This window comes from Ursus maritimus, unplaced genomic scaffold (genome assembly GCF_017311325.1).
Source record: "Ursus maritimus isolate PB19 unplaced genomic scaffold, ASM1731132v1 scaffold_26, whole genome shotgun sequence".
Lineage (NCBI taxonomy): Eukaryota > Metazoa > Chordata > Mammalia > Carnivora > Ursidae > Ursus > Ursus maritimus.
The window spans coordinates 38,542,110-38,555,035 of NW_024425119.1; the positions used below are offsets into that span (position 1 = coordinate 38,542,110).

The window sequence follows — 12,926 nt, forward strand, 5'->3', positions numbered from 1 at the left end:
TTCGCTGTGAAAAATATCCTTCTGAAATAAAACAGCCTCCTCCGGGTTTAAGAATGGAGACAGATTAAAGACTGTCGTGTAATTAATCTACTTAAAATTATTAGCAGGAGCTGAGGGCCATAGCTTTCCTTCAACCGAGTACATCAAATATTTAGTAATATATCTTTTTCAATGTCAGTATATTTAATAACATAGCTTTTCCAATATCATGCATAAATGTAAGCTATTTTAGAAAGCTCATCTCTCATAACCTAGGTGCCTAGAACAAGGACTGATGAAAAAGGAAGTAGAAATGGAAGCCCTGATGGAAATCCCAAAGTACTTCTTCATGCTGCAACATAGTCAGAGCTATTAAATATTTGCTCAGAAGATGTGAACTACAGGGTAGGTGCTTTAAAAAGAGTGAGAGTGAATGTCCTCTCCCTCAGGGTCTAAATCTTCCATACAAAACAAGGTAAATCAGCAGTTCTAACTCCAAGGTATATAAAAAAAAAACATCTGAGGTACTTGTTTAAAATGAGTTTCTCCATGACACTGTCCCATACTCACTCAGGGGAATGGACAAATCTAGGAGAGCTGATTCTACGTAGGTCATCTGAGGACCACGCTTCGAGAAAACAGTGGGATAATGCTTTGATTTAGTTTCCACTTAATGCTCACTTACTATTTGAATATAAAAACAGGTGTGAGATTACCTCATCATTGAGCCAGTTCAGATGGTTTAGAGTTTGAATATCTTTGCGTGTAATGGTCAAGCGGAATGCTTCACTCAGAACTTCATCCTGGTTCCCGTTACGAAATACATTCTTTATTTCTTTCTCCATTTCCTAGGGAACGAAGAGGTGCCAGAGATGAAGCCTACATGGCTACAGACACACCACATTTCTCACCAAGCCCCATATAATCCCCAGACTATATTTATCAGTAATCCACTGTTCACTTCTAACATTTTGGTTTGGTGTCTATTCTTTCCAGTAATAATCTGGGTTACTCCCTTTCATCCCATCTTGTCCTCCCTTCTCATTTGCAGCACAACATTTCAGACCCTTCTTTCTTTCATTCCTAAGTCTGAAATAACCTTCTGCTATCAAATTTTCTAAGTCCACAAGAAGACCTAATTATATTTCATATCTTTGGTCCACACGATTTCCTAATAAATAGAATCTTTCCCAAAAGGTAGTAAGGGGATAAAGGTAGTGTCTTCAGACACATTTTCCTAGAAAAATTTGGGCTTTTAAAATGTAAATTATGGAATCTAGCACAACTATAATAAATGTGCTATACTTACCAGCTATATGATAGTTTTTCAAACAGAAGAATGGATTAAGGAATAGATTATCTTAAAATGTACAAAGACTTTAATATATTTTCCAAATTTTTATACTGATTTTTTACTACTTAAAAAAAATAGTAAGCCTCAGCTTACTTTTTGATGTCAAACTAATGTACACACACATGAAAAATAAAAATGTACATAAAATGAAACACAAATTTATTAAATGTTTTTTCACTGAAGTTATGAAAAGCCACCCACAACTCTTTCCTCGATTTTCAATAATCCTTTAAAAAGAAAGCCAAGATTGGTGTTGTAATACAAATGAAAGCAGGGGTATGCAATACAATTTAAATGATAGGTGGTTTATTACCTCTATGTTTGAAATTCATTCAAAGTATTTTTTCTTGCTAGCACGAGAATCTGTAGTATGTTAATTTACCTCTGTGATTTCAGGAAATTCATCTTCACTATCGGTTAATTTATGACCTTTCTTTTCTGTTTCTTGGGTGATCGTGACAGGGATCTCCTTTTCGAGTGGTACGCGAAGATGCAGTTCTACTGCATCGTGTACTGAATGTTCCTGCTCCTGCAATCTCTGAAAAGAAGAATTCAGAATAAGTGGGATAAGGAAAACCACTACTTGTCTACATACACTGAGTAGGACCAGCTGGAGAGCCTAAGGACACACACAAATCATATAAGGCTACGTACGCCACCATAACATCTTGCAATTACAATAGCTTTGATCCCTAATCCAGGTAATCTTCCAGATTAGTTTCAACTTGGATATGCTATTTATTCACAACCTTATCTCCAGTTTTTTGTTTACCTGGTTTTGAAACTGTAATGCCAGTGCTTTCTGCTCTTCAATCTGGCGCAATCTCTCCCGTGCTCGAGAATCATAAACACTAGTTCTAGGAAATGAAAAGGAAGGGGACAAAACTGCAGACCACCATCTTAGCATCAGGCACGTTGTTAATACACAACGAACATTAAATATAAAACCCGCATACATAAAGTCGAAAATCCTTATACTAAACTTATCGCAATACTACACTTATATTTTAAGACAGAGTGAAACCACGTGGTGTTATTAAAATTACCCTATTTTTATTGAAATGATGAAAATCATTAGCTTATTGCTAAATGTGAACAGGTGACTTTTGTGCATATTTGTAAATGTGTAGTATTTTTTTTTTTTAAGCATGTCTCTAAGATTATGGAGAAACTGAAGCTTCATTCTAGAAACCTAAAAAAGACTGAATTCCAATGGAGCAAATAATACAAGATATCATTGAGGTTTCAATTCAAATATTTATTTATGATCCAAAAGAAAAAATACAAGTTCAGTTTTTTTCCTCTAAAAAATGAATAAGATCAGGAATTTAGATAACTCAAAGTGAGTTACTGAAACTGGAGACTAAAAACTCAGTAATTTTGCCAACTCCAGAAATGTGAATTATTTAATAAATTAGTTTTATCAATGTGAAAATAAGGGCATTTATTTTCCTTTCTATGTAATACCTACCTTTGAAAGTTTTCCAATTCAATTTAGTTTCAGCAATTGTTATATATTTCACAAACCTGAGCACAGAAATGTCCCAACCCCAATAGAATTCTAAAAACCCAACAACTTAAAAGTTGTTTTATAGATAAATATTAAATAGGGAATCTATACTGATTAATATAGGTAGGGTGATTGGCTAATTGACTACTTCTAACTGGAAAGGAAGTGATGGGGAAGGAAAAATGATACCAAAAATAACAACTTACAATTCTTTGATCCACAGCTCTGCCTGGAAAAAAGTAGGACTATGGGTGGGGAAAAAATATGACAAATGAGCAGGAGGCTTATAAGAAAATACAAATATTTTCACCAAGAAAACCAATCATTTAAATAATTTACAAGAATGTTTTACATGTATGCAATAAATAAAAAGTCCTAAATTACATAAAATAATTGCAACTGGGAACTAAAGGAATACAAGTATGAGTCATTTGTACACAGATTAGTTAAAAAGATGACCCAAAGTTCAGCAGAGAAATTAACTGTAGCATAGCTCTTTACTTGCATGAGAGACCGACATGATGTGAAAGAGTACATCACTTGTCAAGATAATATATTAACCTAGAACACTATTCTTCCCAAATGGTTCAGATTAACAAATCATGGACTTCTTCTTGTCAGTCTACTTGAATCAAAATATTTTCAACCAAATCATACTGGACACTGAAAATCCCCACCCACACAAGAGTCCATATCAAATGGCTGGGCTAGTGAGTCAATGAATCAAAGTGGAAAATCAGCAATACAACTCCATTCCAAAGATGAGCGACCAATTCTATTCCATGCAGCTCTTGCTGACAATCCAAATGAACAATGCTTAGCAGAAGAGCCACAGGCATGTTCTCTCTCTTAAAGCTTCTTGCTCTTCTCAAATGTCCTCATCTCCTTGCCAATCCCTAACCGAAGGAGCCCTCACAGAAACAAACAGAAGAGTGAACACTTTTCCAAAGAAAACTTTTAGATACATAGAACAAGTAAACAGAGCAAAGCATCAAACTGAGAGTTAAGAGACCGGGATCCCCTGGAGTGGTCCCTGATTCACCTTGTGACTTTGACCAAGTCACTTCATTTCCATGGGTCTTAGTTTCAGATCTGTAAAATATGGAAATCAAAGTCCCTTTCAGTTCTTCAATTGCTACAGTCTGTCCTAGTGAAGGCAAGAACAAGGACTCAAGAGGGTATCCCTTGCTCCTTGGCCTACCTTTTGAGAATCAGTACTCCCAATCATCCTTAGGCTAGGGTTTGGCAATGAAAATGCTGTTCTATTGCCTCCCCACTGTCACTGAGGTTAATAAAGGGAAAACATACGAGTAGCGGCCTACACCCTTGGCACAGTGAATACTGATGTAACAACCAAGAAAGAAAGCCACAGGGATTGGTGGTAGCACTGTGAGGGGCCTGGTGTGTGACACTAAAAACGAATGAACATAAAAACACATTTACTGCACAATATAAAGAAGTGACAAGAATTGCCCAGAATTTCATGGTATTGGATCATGCTATTGAAATTCGTCTGCTTCCTTATTAGACCATAAACTTAATGAGGATAGGAATTTTTGTGTTTTGTGTTTATTACCGTATCCTCTGCACCAAGAACAGTGCTCGGCACATAGCAGGTACTCAGTGCTTATTGAATAAATGAATAATGTAAGGGAAAAGTGCTGCTCTTCACTGGATCGAGGTATTTGCTGGCTTAGGAAAGTAAAATGCAGGGGAAAAAAGCAAAAACTTATTGCTTTTCAAAGAGATCGCACATTATTTTTCATATGACTGAAGCACAGAGTAATCACTAAAACCACCTCTGAGCACCTACTCAGTGCCCTGTGTGACATTCGGCTGTAGGTGTTCTACGGTATGATAATTCTCATACTAGTTAAACCTCAACATAATATGTAATAAGGAATTATTACTCATAGTGTACAGAAAAGGAACTTGAGGTTCAGAGGATAATCTATTTTGGAAGTCAGGATTAGAAACTATGTCTAATTCCAAAGACTGTGTTTTCTACTCTTGCAATGCGCCTTTCAATAAACCAAAGCCTTAAACCAATAGGGAGATGATGAGTACTTGAGCTACTCAAGAGAGCATTTGAGGCTTTCTAGAAAATGCATGTCTAACAAAGATTTATGTACTAAGTGCCCATCATGTGCCAGGCATTATGATCAACATTAGGTGATTAGTGCAAAGGTATTAGTAATGAACAAGATATAGGGATAGAAGTACTGGAAGAAAAGGCTAATGGTATCTGGAGAAGTCAGAGAAATGTCTTGAGAAACAAATAACATCTGAATCAGATTCTGCAAAGCAAAATAAGAGTTTAACAAGTGGACAAGGAGAGAAAGGAAATTCCAGGGGTTAGGACCAGCATGTACAATGGCACAAAAACAGGAAAACGGCATGGCATATTCTGGGAAATAAGGGCAGATCTTCACTAGACCTTAACCAAGAGGCAGTGGTGGGAGATTAAGAGTAAAGAGCCAATCAACCAAGCCTTGGGAGAGCAGGCTCCAACTGCGATAAACAGCATTATTCAATCAGCCTTCCCCAACAGACCATTTCTCCCTCCATCTCATTCTTCAGGCATCACTAAGAGAAATCTTCCATAAAGGAAAGGCACACCGAGTAAAGAACCATTAAAGAACTAAAAGCACTCTTTACATGAGATCTGACTTTTTCCCAGGAAAGAATAATTCTTTTGTGTACTATGTGTGAAAATACTTTTATAAGTGCTTTTTGTGTATGTTAACCTTCACAGCAATTCAATAAATAGTAAGGTATTAATACTGGCATTTTTGATAAGGAAACGAAGGTTCAGAAAAGTAACTTGTCCAAAGTTACATGATGCCTGGACAAGATCAGAACCCAGGTCTAACTCAAGAAAAAAAAATGTATTAAGAACAAGAACTCCAAACTGTAAAGTCTCCTTGAGAAACTGTAACAGAGAATTTTTCTTTAAATATCTAAAATTCAGGACATATAGGAGAGCTGCAAAGAAGTACAGAAACTGAGATGAGAAAAAACTTTCCATTAGTCCTAATTTCCTCAATGGAAAACTGATACTATTATCATTCCAGCAACTGAATTGTTAAGGCCACAGAAACAGCAATGGCAAAGAAATTGCGATCTAAGTAGTAACCTACTCTATTACAAGCATCATATAGATCACATTTGAATTGAGACTTAAAAGACGAGAAAGAGACTCCTGCTTCTTTAGATAGACATGTTGAGGTAGGGGATACATACCAGGCAGAAGGAACACTGACTATGAAGGTAAGTACATATCACATTATAGTTCAGCATGTAATAAACACACGAAAGAGTCCCATCTTCCCATACAGCTCCTCCTCTCACCTTCATCATGTCTCCCCTCAAATGTCCCTTAGACTTGCCATGACCACCCAGATAAACAGTGGCCCCCTAACCCCAGTCTATATGTTATCCTGCTTTATTTTTCTTCACAATACTTATCACTACCAGACATATATGTTTATCTATTTATTCACTATTTGTCCCCCATCTCTTTCCTTACACCTCTTATGACCAGAATGTAAGCTGAGTGCAGGGCTTTCATTTTGTTCACAACTGTTATCCCCAATGTCTGTACTAGGACCTGGCACACAGTAAGTTACCATAAATACTTGTTAAAGGAAAGAACATGTGATAGGAAGTGAGGCGTGTGGAGGAAATGCTTTGTATACCATACTAAGGAGTTTGGACTTGACTCTATGTCTGATAGCCACTCTTGTAGGACTTTAATGAATAATCGGATATGCATTTTAAAAAGACCACTCGGGTTGCAGAATGGAAGATGGAAAAGAACAGGCAAAGAATGGATTTGAGAACATGGTGGAAGATGGAATGAAGCACAACAAGGAGGCCAGAGAAAGACCAATCAGAAAGTCACTGAAATAATTCAAATAACACACGCAAGAGGACTGAACTGAGGCAGTTTGACTTTTCTATTATGTAACTCTTAGTGAAGAAATTGTGATTAAAGAGAAGAAAAAGAAAATATGTCGAGAATGTCCTTTTCCCAAAGCTTACCTGGGAGTTGGAGTCTGGGAATCTTTCACTTTGAGTAAAATCACAGAGTCTGATCCTAAAAAAGAAACACAAAAGCATATCATTATCAATAAAATCCTACACAGTTATATACTCTAATGTCTGTAGTCTAAGTTCCCATACTTTGTTATATTCTATTTTCATAAAAATAATGCAGCATAAGGACATAGGTAGGATGGAAGAGAAAGAGAGGCAGGTCCATTGTCACTGAGCCAGAAATAGGGCTTAGTGAAGAGCCTGCCTCACAAAGAAAGCAGTCGTTCTAAAATTCAAATATATATGCCCTTCATCATCTCCTTCCAGCTGTGCCTGATTCCTGTGCTGCTTCTTTCTATTCCTGGGGAACAAGAACAAGCCAAGATTTCTCAAAAGTCTTCAGTTCATGAACTACCATGAGACCGAATAAGGTAAAAGAAGGGAGGGGGGAAAGGGAAGGAAGGTAGAAAGACAGGAACTGCTACAGAAGTGGCAGAGGCTAAAAAGTACAAATTCTATCATTTCATCATTTATTTTTGGTGTTGATAAAGGCAGGAACTTTGTCCTTTTAGAGGATCATGTCCTAATCTAAATAATTAGAACCTCATTTAGATTATTTATTAAATGGTACAAGAAAAGTAATGAAACACTTCAATGTACTATAGTATATTTGTTTCAGTTTAGTTGCATCTAAGCCTTTGTCATACAACTTATGTTTCTGAGGCTAAAGGTTTTTTTTAATGGTAGTTCCCAGTAAATCATCTCACAAAATTTTATAAAGGTTTTCATGAATACATGTAGCTATATAATGATGCCGCCAACAATTTTAATCCCCAAGTGAAAATTTTAAGAAAGTGAGGAATATCTTTAAAAAAAAAAATCAAACAATCTGAGGAAGGAAGATTCTTAGAGACTGATCTATCAAAAGATCCCTAACATGCAACCACTTAACCTAAAACTTGTTTTAAGTTATATACCTAAATACATACTATCATAAATACACACATCACATAACCTTAAGAAGGGAAAAACTATGCAAACAAAATTATCATAGAAAACCTTCATTAACTGGAGTGCTAAGAGTCCGGATATTTTGGTTAGCTGAAAATTAGATAGAAAACTCTTTTCGTTTCTGACATTTCCTGATGACCATTCTAAAATGCATAAGCCTACTATACAGATTTTCAAAGTATTACCTGGTTAAGAACTTTTACTTCAATATTTAATTGATGTTCCAAAACTCTTAGAACTTCAGAGTACTTAATGGTCATTGTAAAGTACTAGAAACAGAGAAAGCACTGAAGTAATTGGGCTGACTGTGCTCTGACTCTAGACTCTGCTCAGGAAGTTAATCTTTTAAGTAAAATATATGAAATCACTTGCATCTCCATGTAAGAAAAAAGTAAGTTACTTGCAGGTTTAGTTTATTTGTGGTATGGCTAACTGAATTATATGTATTTAAAGTTTCTCACATGTTAATTAAGTTACATGCATATTACAACCTTGCCTATAATTCACACGGATCCCATAAACAGTTAACTGCTATTAGGATTGAAAACATAGTTATACAAAACCAATTCTACCTTCTGATTGTGTATTTGAAGCTGGTAAGTTATCTGGCTGATGAAGAAGAGAGTGGCGATGTTGGGGTTGATGGAGAGGATCCGAATCTTTGGATCCAAATGCCACAACATCTGGGGCATAAGACGATAAGGGATACACATTGTGGGACAGTTGTTCCTGGGTAGTTAAAATGCTGGCAGATCCAGATGATGAAGTATCAGAGCCAATGATCTGAGCTGCACAAGAGTTTCCATTTTTAAACAGTGGGTCTTTCAAAGTATTCTTACTGGAACTAAGACATCGAGACCTAGCAAGAGAAGAATATAGTTTCAGTATCAAGTAACAAAATGTAGAATAAAATTCACTTGAAATACGTTTCTGTGACTCACAGGTGTAAAGGAAAATGTGTGGTGGGTTTGGCTACGGAAAACTGTTTCCCTGTGACCATCTGTAGCAGCTGTCTGTAAATCTCTCTTTCTTCTTCTTGGACTGTCTACATTAAAAAAAAAAAAAAGAAAGAAATCTTAGACACATCCAGTAAGGAAAATTTTTTTTTTCAAAGCAGCATCTAGACTCGCAGAAGTTCTGCTAAAGTTCGGATAGAGTTCCTCAAGATAATTATGAATTATCATTAGGGATATTCTAGAAAATTATAAGGAGTTAAATGAAATAAATACCAGATAGTATATTTTGGAAAATTATGGGACACATATGTAAATAACAGTGCAGACGGGCTCTAGGATATGAAACCAGAAGGTCAGTAGGCAATCATTTTTGAGTCAACTGATGGAGTCCCAGAAACAAAATATTCGAGGATCTCTCGATTAGGATTCCAACAAACCCAATGATTCCTGACATCTACTAGAAAACCAACAAGGAAGTAACCAGAATAGTAATCAGAGTGGGGTACCTTGCTGTTTTCTACTCTATCCAGTTTTTAAGAGTATAGGTATTTTCCAGAGATGGTTTCCAACTCTAATATTTACTCTTCTTCCTAAGTCCCAGTACTGCGTTCACTTATTGACTTGAATACGTACTAAGCACCACTCACTTGAGATACTGCACTGAATAAAAGTTCCGTCCTTGTGGAACTTACATTACAGTTAAAGGGAATGGCAAACAAGACTATTCAGATAGTATGAAAAAAATTAAAGATAAGGGAATAGAAAGTGATGGATGGGAAATAGCAAGAACAAGTAAGACCCCTTTAAAAAGGTGATAATTCAACAGAAACCTGTATCAAGGGAAGAGATAAGTCATAGAAATTTATAAAAGACTATTCCAGGAAGAGGAATAGCAAATGCGAAGGCCCTGAGACAGGTATGCGCTTGATGTGTTCAAGGAAAAGTGAGGTCAGTGTGAATCAGAAGAGCAGTAAGAAATGAGGTCACTTGGCAGAGAACCATATTACATATGGATTTGTAACCACAGGAAAGCGTCTATTCTATACTGATCCCCTGAAGCAATGGGCTGCATTCACTAAATAATATGCCCTGGTACTTTTTAAAGAAATCTTATATAAGTTTAATACAACCACCAATCTTCAAAAAATAACTTTAATACTTTGTACCGGGGATAGCAGCATCCTGCACTATGACATTTCAATATGTGTGTTAGCATTGTATCCAATTATAAATGTTAAAAGCAGAATGAATTAAACATCTATGCAAAGGCAAATAGACACTAAGTTTTTTCTTCTTGATCACTGCTACATAGTAAATTTCAATCACACTGTCACTGCAATGTTACTGATCTAACAAAATTCACCTTGAACTATGAAGCATGAAAACTCCTTATGAAAAAGAGCTATCCTTAAATTTGAATAGACGAGTAATAAGGTAGAATTCGTTGAGCATTTGGCAGAAAGATAGACCCAAGAGAAAAAACAAATTGCACTTTTCTATAGGGTGAAAATAAACGTCATTATTTTATCCCTTTTACATTAATACTGTATTTAAGATGAGAGCAGTCCTTTTTTCTAGTGTTTGAGAAGAGATGGTCTACAGTATTGGGCAGGCACTTCAGTGACAAGCACAAAAAGTGATAACGGTTAGCAGGTATACATCAATATCAATCACCAAATCTGTAGCTTTTGGTTATTGTACCTGGGAGGCCATGAGTATCTGAGAGATAAATTTAAAAACTATAATTAAAATAAATGCCTTTTTCTTAAAATCTAAATTTGCTATTATAAAGTTTCTTTAAGTAGACAGTCTGAAGAATGAAGCATCATTATAGATTATTAGATTGTAAGAGATTGCCAGCCGACTCCATAGTGATCTATATACAGGAAAGCTGTGTTATCTGGCACTTTAATGACTGAAATTTTTGAACATCCACTAATGTAAATTTTGACCCCACTTTCCCACTATACCAAATAACCTAATTCACAACCCACAATACAATGGGGTTAACAGTACGTTGTTTTCAGGAGTGGTAAAATGGAGGGAGTGAAGGCAAATCAGAAGAGTAATACCACCTGGGTCATGGAAATTAACTCTTAATTAACCAATAATTTTAGTTCATTTTCACTGTCCTACCAAATTAGTTTTTAAATTTTTTTTTAGTGTTCCATGATTCATTATTTGCGTATAACACCCAGTGCACCATGCGATATGTGCCCTCCTTAATACCCATCACCGGTCTATCCCATTCCCCCACCCCCTCCCCTCTGAAGCCCTCAGTTTGTTTCCCAGAGTCCACAGTCTCTCATGGTTCATTCCCCCTTCTGTTTACCCCCCCTTCATTCTTCCCTTCCTTCTCCTACCGATCTCCCTGTTATTTCTTATGTTCCATAAATGAGTGAAGCCATATGATAATTCTTTCTCTGCTTGACTGATTTCACTTAGCATAATCTCCTCCAGTCCCATCCATGTTGCTGCAAATGTTGAGAACTCGTTCTTTCTGATAGCTGAGTAATATTCCATTGTATATACGGACAACATCTTCTTAATCCAGTCATCTGTTGAAGGGCATCTCGGCTCCTTCCACGATTTAGCTATTGTGGACAATGCTGCTATGAACATTGGGGTGCATATGGCCCTTCTCTTCACTACGTCTGTATCTTTGGGGTAAATACCCAGTAGTGGTATCCAAGATCTACAAAGAACTTCTCAAACTCAATACACGAGAAACAAATAATCAAAAAATGGGCAGAAGATATGAACAGACACTTTCCCAATGAAGACATACAAATGGCTAACAGACACATGAAAAAAATGTTTAAAATCATTAGCCATCAGGGAAATTCAAATCAAAACCACATTGAGATACCACCTTATGCCAGTTAGAATGGCAAAAATGGACAAGGCAAGAAATAACAAATGTTGGAGAGGATGTGGAGAAAGGGGATCCTTCTAACACGGTTGGTGGGAATGCAAGTTGGTACAGCTACTTTGGAAAACAGTGTGGAGGTCCCTCAAAAAGTTAAAAACAGAGCTACCCTCTGACCCAAACTAGATTTTAAAAAGCTCTGACTGCATTATCACATCATGGGGAGGAAAATAAAGCAGAGAAATTAGTGTAAGAGGTTACTTTGCATACCAAGGGAATGTAAAAAAATATCTCCATTACATGAAGACTTCACAAGCACACTGACATAGAAAGGATCTTTGCTTGTGGTACCCTACAGACTTCAACCGTAAAGTTAAAAACACTCCTCTCCTCCCTCACATCAATCACATAGCAAAATGGTTTCTTAGAATAAGTTTTTATACTTCTAAATAAAACATGAAGAACCAAGGTGCCATTGAGTGACTCAGCTAAAGTAAATTATGACCAATCTAGATTAATTCAATGTAAAGAACTAATTTTAAAAATCAATTAAACACACATAGGTCACCCATTGATCATTTTCCCCAACTTTTCAAAGAAAAGCCTCTAAGCCTGAACAACCTCACAGTCAGTAGACACCATAAAATGAACAGGAACAGATGTTCTGTATTCCAAATAATTATCTGAGGTCCCTTAAAGTCTCAGACTTTCAGCTTCAACTAATTTATAGTCTAAAAAAGAAACTACAGAAAAAAGGTTAAGAACTTTTCACTGTTCTCCACGGTAATTTAAAGGTCACAGAATTTATCTTCTATTTCAGGCAAAGAAATGATAGTCCCGGCAACTCTCAAAAGAACATATATAATATTTGGCCTTACCAAAAGAAAATGCAAAAAGGTAAGTCACTTCAAACTTCAAACACGATTCTTTTTTGGAGCACCTGGTACTATAAAGTAAAAGAAAACATCTTTCTCTGTACATTACTTATTAAACTGTTTCTACTGAGTAAGCAAATTAGGAAATTAAGAGAAAAGGAAGTAATAATTGGATAATATGTTAAAGTAAAAGAAACTGGCTAATGTTATGTTTTAAACATAATAAAGGACCAAGAAAAGTTTAAAACAGTTTAAAGGTAAATAAGGTGTTGAATTCGATTTTTTTTTAAATGTGGCAGATTCTTGCATTTAGATGCTTCTGTTAAGTCTCCAT

General features: G+C 36.1%; 1 protein-coding gene across 1 annotated transcript in view; it reads right to left on the minus strand.

Annotated features, from left to right (window-relative positions):
* SENP1 (SUMO specific peptidase 1) overlaps window positions 1-12,926 on the minus strand; it is a 50,654-nt gene that overhangs the window by 16,372 nt on the left and 21,356 nt on the right. Inside the window, exons 7-13 of the mRNA XM_040642384.1 lie at window positions 8,834-8,937; window positions 8,465-8,751; window positions 6,888-6,942; window positions 3,050-3,088; window positions 2,106-2,190; window positions 1,716-1,871; window positions 696-827 (exon numbers count right to left, since the gene is read on the minus strand). Coding sequence (XP_040498318.1) covers window positions 696-827; window positions 1,716-1,871; window positions 2,106-2,190; window positions 3,050-3,088; window positions 6,888-6,942; window positions 8,465-8,751; window positions 8,834-8,937 — 858 coding nt within the window. The remainder of the gene's footprint in view (window positions 1-695; window positions 828-1,715; window positions 1,872-2,105; window positions 2,191-3,049; window positions 3,089-6,887; window positions 6,943-8,464; window positions 8,752-8,833; window positions 8,938-12,926) is intronic.